Source organism: Onychomys torridus, chromosome 7 (assembly GCF_903995425.1).
Source record: "Onychomys torridus chromosome 7, mOncTor1.1, whole genome shotgun sequence".
NCBI classification, from domain to species: Eukaryota; Metazoa; Chordata; class Mammalia; order Rodentia; family Cricetidae; genus Onychomys; species Onychomys torridus.
This window is the reverse complement of record NC_050449.1, coordinates 63028748-63053732: the sequence shown is the minus strand read 5'-3', so window position 1 is coordinate 63053732 and position 24985 is coordinate 63028748. Positions and strand designations below refer to the sequence as shown.

General features: G+C 47.3%; 1 protein-coding gene across 2 annotated transcripts in view; it reads right to left on the bottom strand.

Annotated features, from left to right (window-relative positions):
• Nucleotides 1-1286: 1286 nt before the first annotated feature.
• Nucleotides 1287-24985, bottom strand: part of Anxa2 (annexin A2) — a 40764-nt gene continuing 17065 nt past the window's right edge. The window contains exons 1-11 of one of the 2 annotated variants that reach the window (XM_036193074.1): nucleotides 23460-23509; nucleotides 16612-16706; nucleotides 12699-12812; nucleotides 9517-9607; nucleotides 8831-8910; nucleotides 7473-7532; nucleotides 6283-6376; nucleotides 5368-5463; nucleotides 4873-4931; nucleotides 3104-3226; nucleotides 1287-1640 (exon numbers count right to left, since the gene is read on the bottom strand). In XM_036193074.1, coding sequence (XP_036048967.1) covers nucleotides 1581-1640; nucleotides 3104-3226; nucleotides 4873-4931; nucleotides 5368-5463; nucleotides 6283-6376; nucleotides 7473-7532; nucleotides 8831-8910; nucleotides 9517-9607; nucleotides 12699-12812; nucleotides 16612-16706; nucleotides 23460-23481 — 894 coding nt within the window. In that variant the 5' untranslated portion in view covers nucleotides 23482-23509 and the 3' untranslated portion in view covers nucleotides 1287-1580. Of the gene's footprint in view, nucleotides 1641-3103; nucleotides 3227-4872; nucleotides 4932-5367; nucleotides 5464-6282; nucleotides 6377-7472; nucleotides 7533-8830; nucleotides 8911-9516; nucleotides 9608-12698; nucleotides 12813-16611; nucleotides 16707-23459; nucleotides 23510-24985 lie in introns of those variants that run through there. The other variant, XM_036193075.1, reaches the window with a different exon arrangement.

Here is a 24985-nt window from a genome sequence, read left to right as displayed (position 1 = left end):
GAATTGGAGGCAGAGAGTCATCCTCAGCAGCAGAGTGAGTTTGGGGTCACATGAGGCTTCCTGAACTACTAGAGACTCTATAAAATAAACAAACGAACAATGAAAGGGACTGGAGAGATGGCTCAGAGGTTGAGAGCACATGCTGCTTTTGCTGAGGACCTGAGTTCAGTTCCTAGCATCTCCACCAGAGGGCTCCCAACTGCCTGTAACTCCAGCTCCAGGGGATGCCTTCTCCTGGCCTCCTCAGGCACCTGCACTCACATGCACACACATACACACAGTCACACACACCTACTCATAATTAAACATAAAAATAAGTCCCTTAAAAGTAGCAAAAACTAAACACACCCACCACAACAACCAAAGAAAACCCAGACTATCCCACCCCATCTCAGCCATCTCCCCAGTTTGTGGCCACCTCAGATACTGGCTTCCATCTGCTTCACTGGGACCTTGTCCCCCGGCTTCTCACCTATAGGCATGTGGAGTAACTCCAAAGACGTTTCCATTAGAGTGTCGATGTTCTATTTCCACCAGAAATACTGAGCTTTTGAAATATGGACAGTGTGCCTGCATTGGTAATTGTCTCTTTATTGTGGTGCTAGGGATCAAACCCAGGGCTCCTGCACACCTGTATTGTAGGACACTGCCTTCCAAACATGGCTGGACCTTTGTCCACTTGGAACTCTCCGCAGCTGTGATGCCCCACTCAGCAACAGCCTACCATGAAGCAGCGAGAGGGTTGCGACCCCTCCCCCTCCTCCAAGATGTACACATCAGTGTGTTGCCAGGTTAGTGTGGGGAGAAGTGTATTGCCCACCCTGCCCCCATGTGTGAATATATAAGACAAATCATTGTGCGGAGAGGGACATTTTCTTCACTGATGAAGCCACTGTTAAGTTGCCCATCCCCTGTCAGTGACCCCTGACCCATGTTCTCTTGAGAACCCTAATTCAGCTCTAGTTCACAAGTGAGCCTGGGATGGAATCATTTCGTTCATGGTGTCTCATCAGTGTTTACCTGTGTGAATAAAATGCTTGTCGTCCCCAAGGAAAAGGACTCACAGAACCAGGTGGGTGCTGGCCTCCTTGCCTAAGAACGCGATTTTGAACTGTGTATAATTTAAGTTCACCAGTCCTTTAAAAGCCACATCTGTATAGTGGCTACCAGAGGAGGGAGCTCAGTTCTAGAATGTTCTTCCTCTAGGGGCAGCCTCCCTGGGTGAATGATCAAATCCCAAGCATGTTTGACCTCTGAACCATGGCATGGAAGTGACAGCAACGGTGTTCTTGTTTCTAAAGTAAAAATGGTTTATTCACGACACAGTACATAAGAGGTGAAGTGTCTCGCGTCACAAACGGTACAGCCAACTCCCTGGAATGTTCATATCTTTGGCATACAGGGGAGAATGAAGGGAAAGCCAGGCTATGCTAAGGCAGCTAAGGTGGGGGATGGGTCTCTATGGTCATCTTCACAGGGAGGAGCTCCAGGTCCATTAGTGGCAAGCCGATTCTCTGGAACATTAGGTGGGGGGCACAGCAGGTAGGGCCACTTCTGTGTGACCCACCATGCTGAGCCCTTCAGTCATCTCCACCGCACAGGTACAGTAGTGCCTTCTGGTAGTCACCCTTGGTGTCTTGCTACAAGGGGCCAGAAAGAAAAAAGAATTGTAGTGTCAGACAAAAAGAACGGACTCCACGTCAGCCTGCCACAGCCTTGGCGTGCCACAGTGATGTTGCATGCCTGCACAGTGTACCAAGGCCCTGGTCCTCTAGAGGGCAGTGGGAAACAGTACTTGGAGTCCTACCACAACTGCAAAGGTGGAGAATGTCTCCCACACTTTGGTTCCTGTGGGGAGTCCTCCACATCCCCCCCTTTCTCCTGCACCTTCACCCTTCTGCAGAGGATGGGGTGGACCCCCAGCTACCGCTCATTTGGTCACATGAAAATAACTAGTGAAGTGAAGAGATAATTTCTAAGAGTCTAACTGTCCCCGGCTTTAACCATGTGCCCTAAGAAGCCTGGACACAATGACTCTCTCTACAGTTGCCCCTGGTGACCACCGATAACGACAGATATGGGAATGTCAGGATCTTTTAGAAAGGGGAATTGCAGCCTGGCCTGGTAGTGCATGCCCATAAGCTTAGCGACCTGGGAGAATGAGGCAGGAGGACCACAAGTTCAAGGCCAGCTCAGACATCTTAAAACTCTTCTCAAGATGAAAAAGGGGGGAGATAGTTTCATCTGTAAAGTGCTTTCCACGTAAGCCTGGGGGCCTGAGTTAAATCCCCCATCTTGAAAAGCCAGGGCTGGTGATGCACAGTGGAGTCCCAGCACTGGGGAGCAGAGACGGGAGGAACTCCGGGGTTCACTAGCCAGCTAGCCTCAGTCAGTGAGCCCCAACAAACAAGGTGGACAGTCCCTGAGAGATGGCACCAGAGGCTGACCGCTGGCCTTCACACGCCCATGCACGCCCAAACCCACACCCACACAGACACACATATCAATTTTTTTTTTTAAAGAATTAAAAAGCTGGGGATGCTAGCACAGTAGTGGAGTGTTTGCTTAGCATATGCAACGCCTGAGCTTCATTACCATAATAAATCCTCTGGGAGCTAAGCACAGTGGGAACACAGGGACTCCTCCATCCTTCCAAAATGCACAGCCACTAGGCTGAAAGGGGTGGGAGCCGTGAGGAACACCTCCTAGGTCTTCCCGAGGATCTTTGAGAAGCAGCAGTATCACAGAGTACTAAATGTCTTTGGACTTCAAAGTCTCTTAGATTGTCCCTGAGTCTTGTAGGATCGGCACCATCAACACCAATGACCACTGTACTGTGACACGTGGGAAATGTACACTCCTACTCTGAACCTTAGAATCCATGACAAATCATGAAGCTTGCCCTCAATATTAACCCCTGATACATGGTGCCTCACATCACACAAAATGAAAAAACGGAGAGGTCGTCACCACTCTGCCACTGTTCTCTCCGGCCACCTCCACCTCCCTGAATACACACACACACACACACACACACACACACACACACACACACACACACGCATCATGTCTGGCGGAGCCAGCCCAGTGCCACAGGCTTTACCTGGATGTAGTAGTACAGGGACTTGCCATATTTCCTCTTGAATTCAGATCTGATCTTCAACATATCCACTTCACTGCGGGAGACCATGATTCTAATCAGAACCTTGTCACGTGTCCCCTTGCCCTGAAAGTCAATTGATCATTCAAGTTAAGTTCCTTGACAATGTTATCATTATAAAAAACATAGACCACATTTTTCTGGCAGTTATGTAGTTGGGGTTTTTTTTTAAATTGATTTCTATTTTTAAGCGTGTGTGTGTGTGTGTGTGTGTGTGTGTGTGTGTGTGTGTGTGTGTGTTTGTAAGGGTTTCCTCTGGAGGCCAGGAAAGAGTACAAGATCCCCTGGAGCTAGAGTTCCAGATGGTTGCGATCTGTCCAACATGGTGCTGAGGGCCAAACCCAGCCCCTCTACAAGAGCAGCAGGTGCCCTTACTTACATGGTTCAGCCTCACTTATATGGTTCCTGGTACTGTTGCTGTCCAAGACTAAAAACACAATAGTGAAACTATTCCCTTGACAAAGATGAGCATCTTGGATTTCCAAACACATTTGACTTTTTAAAAATTTATTTTACATTTTCTAAGTATGAGAAAGCACATATGTGTACATGTAGGTGCACACAGAAGCCAGAAGAGGGCATCAGATCCCCCATAGTTCGAGTTTCAGGAGCCTAGGAATGACTCCAGATAGACCCTAGGAACTAAATTCAGGTCCTCTGTGGGAGCAATATGTGCTCTTAACTGCTGAACCATCTCTCCAGCCAGTGCAGAAGGCAGCTCTGTGCTTATGAAGGCCAGCCTGCAAGTTTGCACATGCAACAAAGGGCTGCTGACACTTAAGGATGCAGAGAGGAAGGGCCAGCATGCTGCCTTCACGGTATGAAAGCACAGAATAGCCTGCACCTAGGAAACAGTTATCTGTGACCAAAACAACAAACAAAAAACCAAGGAGAGCTGGCAGAGGGGCGGCATGGACAAGGGGGGTGCTCCAGAGAGGAAAAGCAAAGGCCTGGAGAGCAGAGCACTCAAGGCCGGACAAGGGCGTGAGAAACAGGCTGCTCTGGGGCAGTTCGTGCAGGAAGAACCCACAGCTCTGGATCTGCTCTGTGACTGCATGCTAGTGGAGGTGCTGGGAGCTCCAGCTTCCTTTCTCATCCAGGAGATAAAAACGGAAGCCCCGCAGGGTTTCCTGCCGGGACTTAAGGGAGGGAACTGAAAAGCTATCACATAGTACCTGCGGATGGTCTCTCGCATCCTGTTTGTTTTTATCCTGGGAATGACAGGAGGCCATCACTGAAACCCCTGAAACCCCGGCAGGACTCAGACACCACTGTCACCTAACCTTTCCCCACCAGCCACACTTTCTTCTGGAGCTGCATCACACATACTTAAACAGTTGGGAGAAGGTGGATTGGTGCTTCCTCACCTGCCAAATACAGTCTCAGCTAGCTAGCACGCTCCTGTCAGATACTGGGGACCCTTCCTCTAAACCAGCAGGTCTCAACTCAAAATCCCTTTGGGGTTCGTGTATCAGCTATCCTGCCTATCAGATATTTACATTATGATTCATAATAGTAGCAAAAGTTATGAAGTATCCACATAAATATTGTATGGCTGAGGGGTCACCACAACATGAGGAACTGTATTAAAGGGTCACAGCATTAGAAAGGTTGAGAACCGCTGCTCTAAACACTAGTCAAGAAGATTCAGTGTGAGCCAAAACAGAAGAGGGGCCTAGTGGAAATGGGGCCTCTGGGCCAGCCACTCTTACCTTCATGGAGTCATAGAGCCGGTCAGCAAAGTACAGAGGTTTGTTCTGTATGCACTGGACTGTGGAGAGAAGAGAGGGTGAGTGAGTCTATTGCCTCTCTTACAGTGAGGGAGATGATGGCCTGGCTCTGAGACACTGACCAGAATGAGCCTGCCACATGGATGCAGAATGTAGAAGAAATCTCAGGATCCTGTGCACACTGAATTCCACCCACCGTGGTATTTTCAATAACGAGATGCGGAGGGCAGTGATGAGCCAGCGTGGATGGCAGTTTCCCCGTCACAGTCCTCTCTTCTCCCCCTGACTTAGCCCTCCCTGTCTGCTGACTTAAGCCTGGCTGCAGTTTCACATTTAAATCTACAGTCTATCCTAAAACTCTCCAAGACGCGCAGAAAAGCCACCACATCTCTCAAGTCCCCTTGAATTAGGAAGATAGCCGCTCGTTCCTCCTGTTCCCGTCCCCTCTTCCAGCGAGGAGAGGCCACACTGGCTTACCCAGGTTCAGGAAGGCGTTTTCCAGGTCACCTTTGACCTCCTTCTTGATGCTCTCCAGCATGTCATAAGGGCTGTAGTTCTTGTACCTTTCAAACACTGAAAAAAAGAAAAGCAACACGTCATATCAGAAGTGCTAGTCAAAGCTGTACTGATGACCTACATAATTATACACCACGATAAAAAACAACAGCAGAACAAACACAGAAAACACAACACACAAAACAAAACCAAAACAACTCTCCCCCCAAAAAACCTGAAGGTGATCACAGGTGTCATGACTGGGTTGGAGGTCACTCTGGTGGATCAGAGCTGAACTGCACCTGTCTTGCTAGAGGATCCAGGTCTAGGTCCTGGGCCTAACGGCTCTGCCTAAGGCCTCAGAATGGGATCACCTCCTCCCTCTCTGACTGGAACCCATCTATCTAGATGTTGTGAGAAACAGGACAGCTGGTCATGTCCTCTACTTCAATAAACACAGCAAGTTCAAAGACTCCTCCAATAAGAAGGGGAATAAGCAAGGACAGGGAGAAGGCTCCGTTGACAGCACGCTTGTCTTGCAAGATGAGCCTGCCTAGCCTCACTGCTGAACTCCAGATGAACTAAACACAAAACAAAACGGGGAATGGCTCCTCAGGTGTCATGCCTGAGGTTTACCTCTGGCTCCCACGTGCACTCCACACACATGTGTACCCATATGAAAATACACTCATATTGTGCACACACGCGCACAAACACAGGATAAAACAAGCTAACACATCAAATATAGAACATATTTGGGGACAGAGGTGAGAAAGGAGGCCAAATGATTTGCTAGAAAAAACAGGGAGAGCCAGGTGGAGAATGAGCCTTGTTCTGGAAGATCTAAGCCTCAGCATAGCCTGCACCTATGCCATCTGAGAGCCCCCAGGCACCCACCTTTCTGCAGGTGGCACACACTGCGCTCAGTCATGATGCTGATCCACTTGGGAACGTCGGTCCCTTTCCTTTTCACCCCGGCGTCATAGAGGTCCTATGAGAGAGGCCGGCACCAGGAAACGTCAACCACCACCTCAAGCAAGCGTCACTCAAAAGTCCATTCCAGGTGACAAGTGAGCGATCAGGCCCACACTGCAGGTGTGACCCCCCTATGTGCCACTCAGAACAGGTGAGCTCAAGTTTTGGGCTTCTCGGGACCACACTGAGCTAGGCCATAAAGCCCGCCTCCAGCACTTAGTAAAAACCTTTCTCTCATACAAGCACTATGCAGATGATATAGGATTTTCAAACTGAGGCACATGATTCTGTCTGCAGCTTTCACGACATGCCTTGAGGTAACCCAACTGTTGGCCCTCTATGTGAGTCACACCTAGGTCACAGCTATCTAAATCAGTTTATGAGGAAGGGGCAAGCCTCGGCCACCTTCCCCTGTCCCCACTGAGTGGAGCAGGGAGACCTTCTATCCTGGTTGAACCTACTCCATCTGTTCCATTCTCCCTACTAGCTACTGTCAGGACCAAGCACTTTCAAGCATTCAAAGCCTGAAGGAGCCAATGGGAGCTAGGTACAGATCTGGTAGTTAACATTAGCATTACAAGTGTGGTTCTCAGGAAGCAGGCGCAAGCCTCATAGTCTCAGATGGGTTGAGGCTTAAAAAGGGCCACTTCTCCCTTGTAAGGGACATGACTTAGTTCTACCCCTCCCCCAGCTGTGGGCTGGACTCACGGACTCACTTCTAATGATAAGAGGGCGACAAGAGTGCCAGTGTGTGACACTTGGGACCGGGCCATAAAAGCACGAGGGCTTCGGCTCCCTCTTGAATCACTCATACATGGGAAGCCAGGCGCCATGTTGTTAGGACATTCAAGCAGCTACATAGGGAAGACCCCTTTGACCCAGTCACACTTGGGGTAATTTCATAGCCCTGACAACATCTTGTCTACAACGCAGGAGGGACCTGGAGCCAGGAACATCTGGCCAGTCCAGTCCCCATGCTGACCCAGAAAACCTGAGAGGTAACAAATATTAGTTTGGGGTTATTCATTGTATATAAATAAACGGTTATGTGGGATACAACCCCTCCAAAAGCACAGGCCATCTAAACTTCAGCCAAGAAGCTTAGCACATACCCGGGCATCCTGGTCAATCAGTTCATAGTCAATGACAGAACCATCCTCTGCTCTTCTGCCCTATAGGAAAAGGACAGGGAAGACAGTCAGACCTAGCTCTTTGTGCATTATGATGCTGGAGTTGGTTCCTCTCCAACTCCGGTGAGCCATAATTTCTTCATTCCTGAGCAAACACCTCCTACATTTTTCTCCTGTTAATCTAGACAAGGCCAAGGAAGAGCGAGATCATTGGGGAAGCAAGTGTACACTGTGCCTCACCAGTGTTAGCCACCCCTGGGTGCCCAGTCCTGAGTAAGTATCTCACAGAATTCTCTGAGCCGCACTCCAGAGAAGCTGCAGACATTTCAGCCTCTCCCTTAAACTGTATATCTTGGTAAAACACATGACCATAGAGAGTGCCATGATGATGTACAAACAAAGAGGAAACTCTTGCAGAGAGCAGTCAGCTGAGCCCAGGGATAACAGGATGGGACCTGAGCGGAACCCTAAGGGGCTAGCAGTATGGTGGCAGGTGGGGGTGCTCTGTACAAGACAGGCAGAAGTGGAACAGGCTTACAGGTGACAGACACACCATCCAGAGGGATCACAGATCAGCAGGACAGAATCCCAGTGACGAAGATAAACATTGACATGCCCAGGGCAAAGGCAGTGGGGCTTTCTGGAAGGGTGCAGCAGCCATGGGTTTTGGTCAAGAAAGCAAAATGATGCAAGTGGATTCTAAAAAGACCTGGGGACTGTGATGCCCAGACAGGGGCAAGTGAACACAGGAGAGCCACAGAATTGTCACTGTCACGGAGATGCGAGTGGGCCAGGGTACAGTATACTCCTCAGTCACATCTGCCGGAGAGAAAAATTCCCGTCCCTGGACAGACAGGTGTTCAGGTGCACGCTAGCCAGAACTAGAGATTCATAGGAGATGTGCCTTACATCCATGTTAGTGTGCTAACACTAGCAAAGAGCCCACAAAGGCCCCCCACATGCCAAAGCACAACACAGGCAAACATTTGTACACACAAGAAAGGTCAGAGGTGAAAGAAGTGAGGTCATTTTCATGGGCTTGGTGTGGCCACAAAGAGTGGCGAAGTGACCTTCCTGAAGTCACTCAATGAAGGTTAACACAGAAATCCAGGCCAGAGCTTGGGAGCTGCCCACCCCTCCCCTGGCCCCGGAGTCCAGTTGTCCACACGGTTCTGCAGGATAAGAAATCCCATTAACAAAATGACAGCTCTGCAGCGTCGGGAACGCAACGGAATTTCTGAGCAGGCACAAGGATTTAGTTAATTCCTCCCCAGTATAGAAGGAGCTGTGCCTGCCTGCCTTGGGAAGAAGCAAGGGGGGAGGGGAAGACTGAGACCAACCTTTGCAAGGGCGACCATCAGCTTTCGGAAGTCGCCAGATGTGTCAGAAATGATGTCCTTCTCCAGATCGGTCTTGTACACTGAGAAAACAACACATCTGGCTGAATGCTTCCCACTGGTACACCCAACCACCAACCCCGACTATCTCTCACCCACCAAGTTTCAAAAAGCACACAATGTCATGTTAGTGTACAAACAGTCTAGTCCTGAGTCCCCATCTGAGGAGGAAGCCTCAAGAAGGATGTTTGCTCCCTTGAGATCAAAGTGAGGGTGATTGTCAGTGCCAACAAACAAGTCTAAATCAAGCCAGGGGTCCTTGGGCTCTCTTCAATCAGCGGACTCTTTTCTAATTAAAATTCTGTTTCTCAAGCTGGCGAGATAGCTCAGTAGATAAAAAGTGCTGGCAGCCACAGCTGGTGAACTGAGCTCTAGCCTCTGGACCGCTCACAGTGGGAGGGTAGAATCAGCTGCTTTGGGGGCTTGTCCTCTGATGTGGCAGGTGTATGCTTGTAATCTCAGTGCTGGGGAGGCAGAGACAAGGGCATCCATGGGACTCACCAGCTGGCCCATCTAGCCTAATTGGTGAGCTCCAGGTTTACACACACACACACACACACACACACACACACACACACACACACAAAGCAACTGGGCTAAGAGGCTGGATCCCAGAACAGGCTACTCACTTTCTTTATACACTCTGTTAATCTCCTGTAGCTCCTGGTTGGTTCTGGAGCAGATGATTTCAATGAGGGAGTCCTCATCAGTCCCCAGGCCCTGTGAAGCAAGAAGCCCAGACATCAGTGGCCCTCCTCACCCTCAGCCTACTGCAAACAGATGGCTGTTAGCTCCATCTCCCCCCTACACCCCTCTTGAGCAGTCTGTGGACTCCTTAAGCACAAAATAAGGCTGTTTTTCTGTCACATCCCCAGATCTCAAGACGGTGTAAGTGGCACATCTATGTTCAACTATGTTTTTTAAAAACATGAGTGAGAAGAGACAACCCCAGATATCTCACAGGGCTGGGGGAGGCTGCGGGCTCCCACTTGCCTTTAGGCTTTGCTAGTTTCTATCATGGCTGCCCGCTATTTTAATAAACAGGAAATAGTTGTCTTCATTGAAAAGAAATGGTATGTGGTCACTGTGAGGTAGCTGCCATAGATTAGAACATCTACTTAGCAGAGAAAGGTGCCGTTAGGGTAAAAACTAGTCTCTCTTCTTTGAAATGCAAAAATGGCTCAACGTTAAAAAATGCATCATATGACTTCGATTACTCTGCACTTTTTGGGTATTTTAGTGAAGGAAAGGGGAATAACAAAAGTGCTAAACAACCCTAGACACCAGCACTTTATTAGGAAATGAGAGTTTAATGAGTGAGATATTCTGGTTTAATATATACACTTTTGAGCTCGCTGGAGAGCTTGAAAGGACTCAATGAAACATGTATTTCAAAGCTGGCTCCCTGATCAAAGTCAAGGCTTAATAACCAGGGTCCTCTAGTACTTGTCTTCACGAATATAGAGGTACCACTTTGAACTAAGTAGAATTACAGCTGTTTAAAATGTAAATCAATTATAAGGTGTTAATACAATAAGAGAGGTCCTTATCCACATGAAAAGTGCGTCAGCTATTAATTAAACTTATTAGAGTGTGTATGCCCCTTTAAAAACGTGCTCTGTATAATCTAAGCTAAGCTCCAGGTTAATAGTTAATTTTGAATTTTAGTCTTAATCTAATCTTTGACTCTTCTCCCAGAGTTTTTAATCATGATTTTTTGCAGGTTCCTGCAAAGTCCCAAATTCTTCCCTTGTCAGCAAAAAGTCTACACAGCACTCCGAGCAGGTAGTCTGAGATGACCACCAAGTTTCTGAGTATTTCCAGGGAGAGGCAGGGTTGCTTTTTTTTTTTTTTTTTGCCCAGAGATGACAGAAATGCGAACTGACAGTTGACTCATGTGCCAGGAGAAATGTCGTGTTCTGACACTCAGCTGAGCAGGCACGGAGCACATAGTATCTCTCTCTTCATCACCCGCATCGGAGAACTCTAACAGGGCTTAATCTCTGCTTTCAAAGGTGACCTTGGCAATTTCTAAAACTTTGGCCCAAGCTTTCCACAGCTTACCCATAATTCTTATCACAGAAGCAACTTCTCCAGTGACATATGGCAAGACACTGCCACTGGTATTGCCCGAAGTAAAAACTGACTTTTTTTTTTTTTTTAAAGGAAAGCATCATTTTAGTTAATGTCCCTTCAAGATGTGTGTATTTCAGAAGGGTTCCTCAACCAGACTAGCTAATGGAAAGGCTGGCATCAGGTCAAAGATGGCACAGTTAAAGCACCTTTCACGGGGTTCGATTACTTGGATTAATGGAGTGACTGACAGCTCACACAGGTCTGCTTCGAGTCAATAATACCTAATCACAGATGCCAGGGAAATCACATGAACCACAACTAAGTGGATTCTTGACCAAAGCAAGATGAACTGATCTGAGTGTTGATGGTCTAAGAAACCTAGGAGAAGATTGGCTCACACACGGCTCCAAAGGGTCAAAGTTCCGGCAGTCTCAGGAATGCTACTTTCGTCAAGCTGTTGTTGACATGAAACCCCTGCCTCTCCTTCCCTCCCTTCCTCCCCCACCTCTCTCTCTGATAAGGTCTCATGTATCCAGCCTGGCCTTAAACTCCCCACATAGGCGAGGATGATCTTGAACATCTGATCCCCTCTGTCCCACCTCTGGAGCGCTGGGATTATTAGCATGCACCCCATGCCTGGTTACAAATTCTTCCTGATCTCTCCCCTGCAGTACAGCCTATCTAGGAGGACACTCAAGGCAAGCCCGCCCAAATAAACCGAGTGCCACTTGGGCTGTGCTGATGAACTGAAGAAAGAGACATTTAACAGGTCCTACAGTGGCTCTATGCTAGCAAACCCAGGGTTCTGGCGATGCCTGGTGTGTGAAGGGGCCTCATTCCCAGTGTGTTCTGGGGAAAAGTTCAACTGTGTGTGATAGATGGCTTCCGCTCACTACAGATGCCTTACCCAGCTGTGCCAGCAGAGGGCAGCATCAGATTATCCAACGTGTCACAAAACACACACACACACACACACACACACACACACACACACACACACACACACACACACACACACACACACAGGGGGCCCTGAGCTTTGCTGTGTAGGATACTTGCTGTATAGGACTCTTACATTAAAGTAATATTGTGTAGCTTAGGTGGGCACAAAATCCAAGGGTGCTTCCAAATCCAAATTAGAATTTACTAATTTAACCTCAAATCCCATGTTCAAAATAACTTTGCAAAATCAAAACATAGATAACAATATTACACCTTACCAAAACTTCCCACTGAATCCAGGCGCTATTTCAAACTGAAATCGAGCCCTACCTGCACTATTTACTCATTTTGGGCTCAAATCTGAATTTTGGACAGGGACTGGACAGGGGAAAGTCAGAGGAAGCAGCACCAGGAGAGCATGGGCAGAATCTGCAAGCTTTGCTAAACAAAAGCTGTTTTTCTTTCTCCTTAACACCCCACATATCCTCCTTAAAGAGGAAGTGTAATCAAGGAAGCAGTTTTCCCGAAAGGCATTCCAATCGCCCAGGTGCCAAGTCTGAGCAGCTGCTAACTGGCTTCTCAGCATCAGGAAATTTCTTTGCAGTCTTAAAAAAAGAGAGAGAAATTGAAATATTTTTGGTTCAAATCCTGACAACTTATAGCATTGGGGAGGGGGTGTGAGTGATTTCAAATAAGACTCAACACAACTGACAATCACCTAATTACACTCACAAGGCTGTGATTCACACTCGTTAATGGGAGAGCTGACAGATGACGCCCCACATGTGTTTACCTTCATGGAGGCTTTCAGTTCAGAAGCATCATACTGGGCAGGTGTCTTCAATAGGCCCAAAATCACCGTCTCCAGGTGGCCGGATAAGGCTGACTTCAGCGCCGATGGAAGCTCCTGCCAAAGGGAGATGTTGAGCAGCCCCGTTTATGATCAATATCCACTTTAAAACCAGTGAGATGGGAAATGAGACGTCTCTGCTGAAAAGGCGGGCTGTGAGTCTTTGGCCACTCTGTGGTCTGGGGAGAACTTCCCCCCTACATTCCCTTCATCAGACCAGGAGGTCAGAAACCACATCGGAACAAAACCCATTAACATCCAAGCTGATCACTAGCCAGAAACCGGTGTAGCTTAAGAGTTTCTGAGAGAGCTAAGAACAGGGCTTCACAGTACAGTGGGGACACCCTGTGGGAGACAGGGCACTTTCCAAGGTCAAGGTCTAGCTGAAAAGAAGTATGGTAGAGAGAACAGCAGAGTCCTCCAGGGCTGCTGAGATCCCAGGGAAGACGTCTGTGAAGCTGCCCTAGGGTGGAGCCTTGTAACCTTCAGATGGAACCAGAAGTCTTAGCGGGGCTGGGAGTGGAACCGAGCCTGCCCTGTGTAAAACATTGCACCTCACAATCGGCCATTTATCTACTCCTCCAAATCAGGGTGGTGTGAGTGAATATGATGTGAACTCCAGCCCTCCAGATTCCCCTTTTGACCCCCTGTTGAATTATTATTTCTTAGGGGTGCTGCTATCCTTGTGAACACATGATTTTAATAAAGCCAGAGGTCTCAGGCAGCACTTACATATGTAGACAGATAGCCTTAATTCAGGGTGGCTCTTAAAGACATTTTCCTCAGAGATCCACTCTCTTAACAGCTAAAGGTACTGACAGGCTGAACTGAACTGAACGGAACTACAATTGTTCTCTCCTGTGTGGGGGGGGGGGGGGGGTGGGGGTGTACATATATGAAGGTGTACATGTGTGTAAAGGTCACAGGGCAAGCTTAGGTGTCATTCTCCAGGTGCCCTCCACTTTCTCTCTCATTAGCCTGAAACTTGGTCATGTTGGCTGGCTGGTCAACTGTTCCTGAGGATCCTCCTGTCCCTGCCTCTAGAGGTGATGGGCAGCCTGCTTTAGAGACAATCTTTCCGAACACACATGTCAAGAACGTCAGACCTGATGTAGATCTGAGGAAGCATTGGGACCAGCCCATTCACCTTCTTTCTCTGGCTTCTGATGTCCTAAACATGCATGGGAGGGTAGGAGGGTCTTTCTAAAACAACACATACCAATTATGATGCCAGACTTCCAAACTGGAACCCTTAGGTTAAGTGATCCCAACTTAGTCTGCCCTCCACATTCCCCACCCCCATCTCTGCTCCAACCTTAACCGGCATCTGGGCACCTGCTGGATTTTTCCACTTTGACTTGACTTGCATTGCTCAGAATGTCCAAACAAAAATCCCAGAAGGGATTAAAAAGAACAGTTGTCCTCTGTACAGAGAAACCTCATGTCTAGCACTGGTTTGAATGTGCAAAGCACAAATCCAAATTTTTTCCTCCCCATGGCCCACTTTTGCTAGCTGTACCAAGATCTGTAGCTTGCCACCTGGGCAGGGTCAGTCTGTATCCCTGGAGAGCAGTGGTTCTCAACCTTCCTAATGCTGCGACCCTTTACACATACACTTTAATACAGTTCCTTGTATTGTAGTGACCCCCAACCACAGAATTATTTTCCTTGCTACTTTGTAACTGTCATTTTGCTACTGTTGTGAGTTGTAATGTAAATATCTGTGTTTTCTGATGGTCTTAGGCGACCCCTGTGAAAGGGTCATTTGCCTCCCAAAGGGGTCATCACGCACAGGCTGAGAACTGATGCTCTAGATCAGACCTTGACAAACAATGCATCTGCAAAATAAAAAATCAAAAATAATTAAAAAAAAAAAGCCAGGATGTCCTTCAGAAATGACCTCAAGCAGTTGTGGCATCTTTCTGTGAAAGATGATCATTCTAGGCCACCAAGGATCATCAGGACAGTAGGCTGTCCCTAGCACATGGCAATGCCTGTGTGTTTGCTGACCCTTCTCCTGACTCTGATAATATTTTTACTCCAACAGGCTATGAAGGATCTGTGTTCTGCAGCTATGGAACATGAAATCAAGCTTTCTGTGTGTGCACAGCTCCCAGACCACTGAATGAGCAGTTGTTTCCTACTGTCCAAAGTGGTGGGCCTCCTGTTCCAGCAGGAACTTGGCTCTCCCAGCTCTCAGATCCTCTGGGAAAGCTAGAGACATAAAACGCTCCTCTCTCTGCCTCACTGCAGATTAATACAAGTCTAGTGGAAGAGGAATTTTAATGCACGTGGGATGAAGGGAGCCAGCTGCCTTCCTTTTTATGTCCCTTCTAACTGTGACAGAACATGGAGGAGGGAGCTACAGCAAGGCTTGACCCGGAACTCCCAGGACCTGGTGGTCATGTCAACTCCAGGAACACACAGTCTCTTCTGGCATCCTATCAGGTCACCTCCACTGTGGCTGGAAGTGAGCCTCAAGTCAGAGGGAGCTGCAGGAAGCCACTTACGGCACTGTCCAAGAATAAATGGAAAGCTTTTAATAGCAAAAAAGTTAAAAATTAAGTAGCACGTCCTTAAAAATAAAATTTCCCAGTGCTGAGGCAAAACAAGATGAACAAGTGGGAGCTGCTTTTAAGCACGAGTGGGTCAGCGAAGGAGAAAACATGGAGACTCACGAAACAGTGGGAGCGGGCACGCTGAGCGTGGCAGGAAGAACACAGCGCTTCGCCAAGCCCAGTCGCTGCAATGATTTGACGGAGCCAAGCATGTTTTTAGTTGTGTGTGTGTGTGTGTGTGTGTATGCATATATATGTTCATGTGCACATGTGTTCGGGTACATGTGCACATGTGTGTCTACATGGGAAGGTCGGTGGTTGATCTTTGTTTTCTTTCTTCAATTGAGCTCTATCTGTTTTTTGAGACAGGGTCTCTCACTGAACTCAGCTTTTGGAATCAGCTAAACTGACTGTCCAGGGTGCCCCAAGAATCCTCCTGTCTAGACTCCCCAGCACTGAGGTTACAATGACAAGTCATGTATTTAACTTTTTTTTTATATGGATGCTGGAGATTGAACTCAGGTCCTCATGCTTGTGTGGCAAGCACTGTACCAACTGAGTTGTCTCCCCAGCCCTTCAGTGTAAGTGAGCAGATCCTGTTAGGATCAATGCCCAGCGGAGGAAACTATTCTAAAATTAAGTGCACAACATCTGATGAAGGAGCACAGGAAGCCAATAGAGGAAGCGAGTTGTTCCATCTAAAGTACTAAGCACAGTACCTCACGCAAAGTAAGCACCTGACGAGGGGTAGTATTACCGCTATTCCTCGTGGTCTATTCCAGAGTGTCTCCCTCATGTGCTCTAGGGTGTTGCCTTTATGTTCTAGCTCACACGTGTGTGCCTGTGTGAGCAGCAACCCTCACAAGGATGTAAGAGGGAAACCTTGGACATCCAAGAGCTCTAGAAGGCTCTTTTTGGTTAAAGACGAGCCACAATTCACAGAAAGAATGTTGGGCAGCGGGTGGGGGAATGACTCAGCGGGTAGTGGTGCTAGATGGAAAAAAAAAAAGCCAGATGTGGTAGCACACATCTGTAACCCAAGCATTTCCGTGGCAAGACGGAAGATGAAGACAGGAGAATCACCAGGGAGCACCAGAGCCTGCCCCCCAGGGTAGGCCAGATAACACAAGCAAGGGGTGTGCACGCGCACGCGCGCACACACACACGCACACGCGCGCGCGCACACACGCACACGCGCGCGCGCACACACACACACACTCATGAAGAACAGAGCAGGCAACATCCGAGGACATCAGTCCAGCAAGGCCTGCCCTCCACCCCGAGTGAGGTTCCACTACCTTCTTGGTCCTCCTCTGATAGGCGAAGGCAATGTCCTGCCTCTGCGCATTGCTGCGATTAGTCAGGATGTTGACGATGGTGACCTCGTCCACTCCTGCGGAGAATCAATTGTGAACCGTTAACCTACCACACTCTCCTACTTCAAGGGACCTTTCTAGAGTAAAATCCATGTGCTCTTTTCCACACCCAACACTAGGATGTCAAGAGCAGCTCTTCCCTCTTCCCGACCCAACACAGACATTCTCACCATCCTCTTTCCCAGAAAGCCTTAGACCTGGGGCTTCAACCCTTTAAACAGTTGTACTTTAAAAAGCTATTTTATTCATGAATTGGTTCCTGAAATCAACCGTGGGAGGTGTGTGTGTGTGTGTGTGTGTGTGTGTGTGTGTGTGTGTAACTCTGGCAGCCAGACGGAACGAACAACAAAGATTTAGGGGGATTTTAAATGAACGTCCCTAAGTTGCCACTTAACTGAAGAATTAATAGACAGAACCTTCAAAATGAATTAATAGAGACAATTATTTATATTTATTGCAAGATTATGACTGTATAAATGGCTAGGTATAATTTCTATAATTATACCAGCTGTCATGACAAACGAGTCAGGCTTAATATGGCAGTTATATTTTAATAGCTTAATTGATTAATAGAACCACACTTATTGAAGGCGAGATTTTCTCACAAGGAAAATACACATCCTGTGCTTTCAATCTTCAATAGGTGACTTTAATAATCAATTTTACAACTGTATTAAAAAAGAGTAAGTGTTTTAATCTAAATTAAATCTAAATTGGGAGTTTTGAAGTACCACCCAAATGTTTCAGTACCTATTTTAATTGGAACATGTGTATTTACAAAGATAAGCAATGCCTAGTGGTATCTGAAAGTTTCCAATTTTATATCAGAAATATTCCACACATGTCATTTAAGTCAGGAAAGCTCGGTCTTAAGGATTCAGGCAGAGAGAAGGCTCTCTCCTGCCTGACTAGGAACTTTGTTTAATAAAATGAAAAGTCTTTGCCATAACTGGGGAGGTATTCCAGAGCCTCTGAGCTCACAAGGTCACTCACAGACTGCACTCGGCTTGTTGCCCCAGAAGTCAGAGGCATCCCAGAGCACTCAAGAGCCTAGAACTATGATGTCTTGGGGCAAAACAATGAGCAGATGGACAGAGGACACATCCTGATGCTTCATGGTCATTAGAAAGCTACAATTTCTGGGTATAAAAATAAAGATGGGGGCTGGAGAGATAGCTCAGTGGTCAGGAGAACTGATTGCTCTTCTAGAGGACCCCAACTCCCAGCAACCATATGTCAGCTCACAACTGTCTGTAACTACAGTTTCAGGGGACCCAAAACTTCCCATGGCAAAACACTAATGCACATTAAAAAATCATAATAATAAAATTTTCAAGATAAAGATGGCTTAGCATTTTTATATACTTATTTCAAAGTGAGATCACACCAATAAAGATACTAAGCCATTAACCAATGTCTCTGACTTCAGCTTAGATTTTAGGGCAATCAGTATAAACACAGAGACCCTATTGCTAGACTTGGGTCCACTCCGAGGATGCTGATGTCACCTTGGATTTCCAGTAGGGGCTGGTTAAAAATCCTTTTGTCTCACTTATCCAGAGGGCCTGAGACAACTGAATAGCTTGAATTGTTTGGGAGGCATCCAGGCTGTGGGACCGTGACCTGTCCTTAGTGCATGAGCTGGCTGTTTGGAACCTGGGGCTTACACAGGGACACTTTGCTCAGCCTGGAAGAAGGGGACTGGACCTGCCTGTACTGAATCCACCAGGTTTAAATGAATCCCCAAGGGAGTCTTGGCCCGGGGAGAGATGGGAATGGAGGGAGGGGCTGGGGGGAAGGTGGGGGTGGGGGCGGAAGGGGGGAGGACAGGGGAACCCATGCTGATGTGTAAAATTAAAACACAAATATAATTTAAAAATAAATAAATAAATAATCCTTTTGTCCACATACTGGAGTACAATGTGGTCATTTAAAATTACAGCGTGGAAATACTGCCTGATCTGAGGGAAATAAACAACATACAAACAAAAGTGCAGATTGTAAACCAGTGGGCCCACTATAACCTAATTTTCACTTAGTTCTTCATCTTGTTATTGTCATTTGATTTTTCTTTTAGAGATGGGGTTCACTATTTAGACCCAGTTGGCCTCAAATTCACAGAGATCTGCCTGCCTCTGCTTCCTGCATGCTGAGATTAAAGTTGTGTGTGCTACACAGAGAAACCCTGTCTCAAAAAAAAAGAAAGAAGGAAGGAGAGAAAGAAAGAAAGAAAGAAAGAAAGAAAGAAAGAAAGAAAGAAAGAAAGAAAGAAAGAAAGAGAAGTGAAGAGAAGGAAAGGAAAAGAATATGTATCTATGTATAGGACTGTATCTAGAAGCATATTTATCAAAGTTCTAGGAGTGAGCATCTGAGGGGTGAGGTAATTAAATATACTTGCAAAATTAATCATAATGGCCAAGGAGGATGTGAAATACAGAGTGAATGTTGCACATTCCTTGAACTAGAATCAACCAGTGACCTCGCTTCAGAAAACACTGAGCATGATCTGGCACAGATCTATAACCACAGCACTTAAGCGGCTGATGCAGGAGGACTGCAGGTTTTGAGTCAGCCTAAGTCACATATCAAGGCTTTCAAACTATTAAGAAATGGGGAGAAAGAGACGTGGGCCTCTTTTTCTTTTAGAGATGGGGAGGCCAAAGCTGAGGCCCAGGTCTGCATTAGTGACCTGTGGAAATGCTGGCTCCTGTGAGTCACACTCTCTACGTTACCCACATTGGGGATGATGGACAAAGACCCACAGTTCTACATTGAAGCTCTGACAGAACCTGACATTAATTCCACATTTAGATGTCATCAGGGATGGTGATAGATTTAGTCAGACTCCTGAAGGTTATAAGCCAGAATGTGACCCATTTAGTCAGACTCCTGAAGGTTATAAGTCAGAATGTGACCCTCAGCTGACCAGTACTGAAAGCCCTGAACACTTACTAAAAACTCTGCCCCAAGCAAGCAATGTGGATCAGTGGATAAAGGCAACTGAGGCCGAACTTGACAACCAGAATTTGAGCCTTGGAGCAACCCACATTGTGGGCGGAAAGGACGGACTCCCAAAAGTTGTCTTTTGGCCTCTACATGTGCACCACGGCATTCTTTCACGTACAGTAAATTAATCAACCAATCAATGCAAACAACAAAACTCCTCAGGCCCCACCAGAGCTCTACTCATTAGGACTTTCTAGGAACTGGGACCCCAAAAGCAGCATTTTAACACCAACTCCCAAATAATCCCTTCCATGGGACTCACTGACAGAGGTGGGCGACCAAGGCTGGGGAAGGGGACATCTACCACTGTGCTATACGGTTACACCATCGCCTACTTTTACCAGGCAGAGGGTTGACTGCAGTCTTTGGGAAGGAAATATTTACTTTGCTCTAAACAACCCAGGCAAGAAATAACACCTAGTAAGAGATAGCTACACAAACTGTAATCCCCGTTCTCAGCCAACAAAGAGGCATTTGACATTTCTTTCAGCAGCCAGGTATCCGGTTATCCAAACTGGAGGTGGGTCTACTCCTTGGGAAGGAATCAAACTCGGGTCCTCCACAAGAGCAGCAACATTCTTAACTGCTGAGCCCCACTCAGGCGATCTTTGTAAAATTTACTAAACCTACTCAAACCTTAGAAGTTAAAGTTGCCTAAGATGGTATGTATTTGGCTCCAGGTGAGAAACAACATGTGGGTACAGGGTAGAGGCTAAGCATGTATTCCTTGGATGAGAATGCTTAGCTAATCTAATCATCTACGTATTTTCGGTATTCCAACTGAAGACATGGGGAAGCTCAGTCATTGTTCTAGTCAACCTGAGGAAGGGCTTTGCTAAATGACAGTTCTAAGAAGGCATGACTGACAGCTGGGCTCCAGCAGTGCCGCTGGGGGCTTGGGTCTTTTCAACCATCCACCATATTTTTTCAAGCATTAAAAAGTTTCAAGTAGCTGGGCGGTGGTGGCGCATGCCTTTAATTCCAGCACTCCGGAGGCAGACAGGCAGATCTCTGAGTTTGAGGCCAGCCTGGGCTACAGAGTGAGTTCCAGGAAAGCCAGTACTGTTATACAGAGAAACCCTGTCTCTGAAAAACCAAAAGAAAAAAGAAAAGAAAAAAAAAGTTTCGAGGTTTGGCTGAATCCAAACCCACAAGGCCCGCGCCCACCCTCCTCCTCTCTGTGGGTAGAAATCTCAAGTCTGCTCCATCCGTCCATCCGTACTCCTGCATTCCATGGAAAATGCGTGTCTCCACTGTCCATGGCAAGGGACCAAGAGCCGTTTGGAACAGGATGCTGACTCACAGCAGCAGAGACATGCTGACTGAACAAAGAGTGGATCTCATTTGCTGGGTGGGGGCTCGAGAGGCCTCAGGACAGGAGCTGTCTGGTTGGAAAGAAAAGGAGAATTGCCTTATCTAGGTCCCCAGAGGAAGGGGGCAGGGGTGGGGGACTACAGCTCGGGTTTCTGGATATCCTGACATTTTTGGCTTAGAAGAAATCATCTTAAGACAGAGTCTGAAGTATGCCAGAGAGGACTGGGCCAGGGGCCCAGGGGTACTTATGGCAGTTAGTATTACTAATTTGACAGGGTCTAGAGTCACAAACTTCTAAGCATGTCTGTGAAGCGTTACCTAGATAGGGTTAACTGAGGTAGGAAGGCTCACTATAAATGTGGGGAGCACCATCCTGTGGGCTGGGGTCCTGGACTGCATAAAATGGAGGAAGTAAGCTTAGCACCAGTGTGTATCTCTCTCTACTTCATGGCTGTGGAAGCAGTGTGGCTGGCTGCCTCCCATTCCTGCTACCACGCCTTCCCACCATGATGGAATACACGCTCCCACCACCATGGACTATATGCTTCTACCATGATCGACTATACACTCCCATCGTGAGCCCAAAGAAACCCTCCTTCCCTTAAATTGCTTTGGTCAGGTCTTTTGACCCAAGAATGAGAAAACTAACACAGAATGCCTCTGCATAAGCAGCAGCAACCAAGGTGATAGTCGGGAAAGTATCTGGAACTCAGGCCTGTATGACCTGGGAGCACCCTGCTTCTCTCTTGATGCCTGGCGTTCCCAGATATAAAACAGGGACCATGGTAAAAAAACAAAGCAAAAACCAAAAACCCTCCTTTTTCTAGAACACAATAAAGACTGAATGAATGATAGAAGGTAAGTCCTTCCCTCGGCTTCTCTGACACAGACCTAGCCCCTGCCTGGATTCAATGACTGGCCTATGAAAACACAGGGCAGACAGAAGACAGGGCCTCTTTTGCTAATAGCGCTCAGGAGATTAACAGTACAGTTTCAAGGTAAACTATGGAAGCTCCCTGAGATCTGGGAGAGAAAAATGTATACTCAGGGTGGGGTTGAGGAACACCAGGCCTCTCACAGGTGTGGTATAGGTGTGGGACATGGACCCAGTTCAAGGACAGCCTTGCTTAGCTGAGTACCCAAGAAGGCATTTTAACCCAGAGATCAAACTTCTATTCCCAACTCTGTTCTGATGTCACCTTGGTTAAGTTTCTTAGAAAGGACCCAAGGTCTAGTCTGCTTTGTTATTATAGTCAAGGGATGCATTAATAATCCAGAATCCAGAGATGGGGGTGTAGCTCAGTAAGTAGCATGCTGGCCTAACATACATGAAGTCCTGAGTCTGGAACCACGCACCACACAGCCCGGGCGTTGTGGTACATACCTCTAACCCTAGCACTTGGGAGATGGAAACTGGAGGGTTAGAAATGTAAAGTCACCCTTGGTTACATAGCAGCTTCTAGGCCAGCCTGGGATACAAGAGACCCTGACCTAAAAAATAAATAAATAAAGCCCTTCTAATGCTCAGAGAACAATCTAGTATATTTCTAAAATTCCTTGTAGTACCAGCAGGAACACAAGGAAGCAAATCCAATCATAAATGGAATAACACGTGTGAAATAGAGGCACCTTTTGGTGCCCTGGTACTCCAGTCACCTCAGGGAACAGGAAAGGACAGACCTGAACAGCTGAGACAGAAACCAGCAGGCCCACTCTTCACTCAAGCCATGGTGCAGATAGATGCCAGATAAGAATCCGGTTTCTTCTGCTGTTTCTGGGTGAAACTGGTATTTGGATTTCGGCGGTGGACAGAAGGGCAGTTTTTACAAAAGAGAAAGAGATGAGGAGAGGTAGCCAATGAAGGCTGATGCCAGCAATGCCAGGGCACTGGGGATTGCTTGGCAGGACCCAGAAAGAAAAACTCTAGCTACACCTTCCCCTGTGTTTTCCAGACGCCCGGTACTTACACAGCTATGCAGACAATGCTCTTAGAGAGGAAAGCTGTGCTCAGGAGTTAAAGCCTTGTCTGCCTCTGAGAAGAGCTGTAAGACAAGGGCTGGTCTGCAGTGACCCTGAAGTCCAAGACGGAGGCCTCCTCAAAGCAAGAGTGGACCGCTTCCCTTCTAGCAGAATGAGATGGCCCTGGGCCAATGAGTTCCAAAGGCCTTCCTTACGAGTGTGCCCACAGCTGCAGAGTTTTCTTCAACCTCCCTAGTCTTATAAGTAAGAGGTACTGGTCCCAGGCCAATAAACCTCCTGGCACCCTCGGAGAATATACTCTCTCATTTGCTGCACACAGCTGCTTGCATTCCCCTCCAGGTGTGCAAGTGAAACCCAAATTATCGGTCCTGGCTCACTCTCCAGTGCATAGGAGGGTGGTCTTGCGGCCTTACTGGAAGTCTTAGGTAGTTCTATTTTAAAATATAAGAGAAAAGAAGCACAGAACTCACTTCTATAGTTGGGCTCACTCATGAGGAGGGGGCCTTGTCCTTCCGGAGAACACAAATACTGCTCGACTCGAAACTGGCAATAATAGAGCGACTCCCGGCCCGCCCTCCCCTCTGCAGACGCCAAAGCTGCTCAGATTCATTGGCACCAGCGCTAACTCCAGGGCTGCGCTGCTGCTAATTACCATCTATTTCATGGAGTTGAGATTCATCCTTTTCTAATTTAGCTGACTTTCCTTTCTAGTTATTTGGACCCATATGGTAAACCATCCCCAGCTGTGTTGAACACTCCATAGTATATATATTTAACCCAAGGCCATTCTAGACCAAGAGACTCCTACGGATCGGGTCTCAGAAACCTCTCGTTAATTAAGCAATATCACTACTTTTGCATGGCTTAACTCAGCTTCTAACTAGACATAAATTGCGTAAGGTATTGCACAGTCTACCTCAGAGAGTAAACACTCGGCAACTCTGCTCTTGGTTCAGATAATGTGAGGAAAACATATTCAACATCCCTCCACCTAGAAACAAAGCTGGCTCATGAGAGTGAGCTAAATTTGGTTGGTGAAAATGGATCAAAGCTCACGGGGACCACTCAGTCTTCTGGGTGACACCCAGCCTCTACAATAAACCTTTGCTTCCTGTCCCACAAATGCATCTGTGTCCCCTCCGTGCCCTGATCCCCATGCATCTTTTGAATACTATGTGGGGTTTTACCTCCTCACACAATCTCATGGTCCTGGGCATTTTTAAAAGGTCAAGAGGGCTGGAGAGATGGCTCAGTGGTTAAGAACACTAGCTGCTCTTCCAGAGAACTCGGGTTCAATTTCCAGCACCCACATGGCAGCTCAAGACTAGAACTCCAGTTCCAGGGCTTCCAACACCTTCACACAGACACACATGTAGACAACACAGCAATGTACAGAAAATAAAAATGAACAAAGTTTTTAAAGGTTAATAAGGAAAACCACTTAAGCAGAGCCTAATTTAGAGGGCAGTAAGTGTGACTGTGGCAAGGACCATGTTGGAGGCATGGAGTGGGAAGACAGGAGGTTTAGAGGTGATCGGCTCTACACAGCTATAATCCCAGAAATAGGGCGACAAGGGGAAGAGGATCAAGAGCTTAAACTAGCCTGGGCTACATCGCAAGACAACGATTGGGGGGCTGGGAAGGGGACACTGGAGTAGAGCCATGCTTGGCAACTGTTAGGGCCTCAGGGATAAAAGAAGTCATATACCTCTGGAGCAGCAAACACAGAGACATCATCTGCAAAGGGACACTGTATGGAACAGGAGATGAAGCTAGGAAGAGAAACTATAACAGAAGTAGCAGGGAGCCAACAGAATGCCCAAAGGTGAGCTCTCCCAGGTGCTGGGAGAACGTTACCAGGGTAGAGTCAGAGCCAGATCTCCACCCACTCCGCCCCTCCTAATAACTGTCCTCAAGCTCAGCTTCATCCCATGCCCACTCCTCAAGTTTAATAGCAGCTATTCTGTTCCAGGCAGTGTACCCCAGCTCCTCCTCT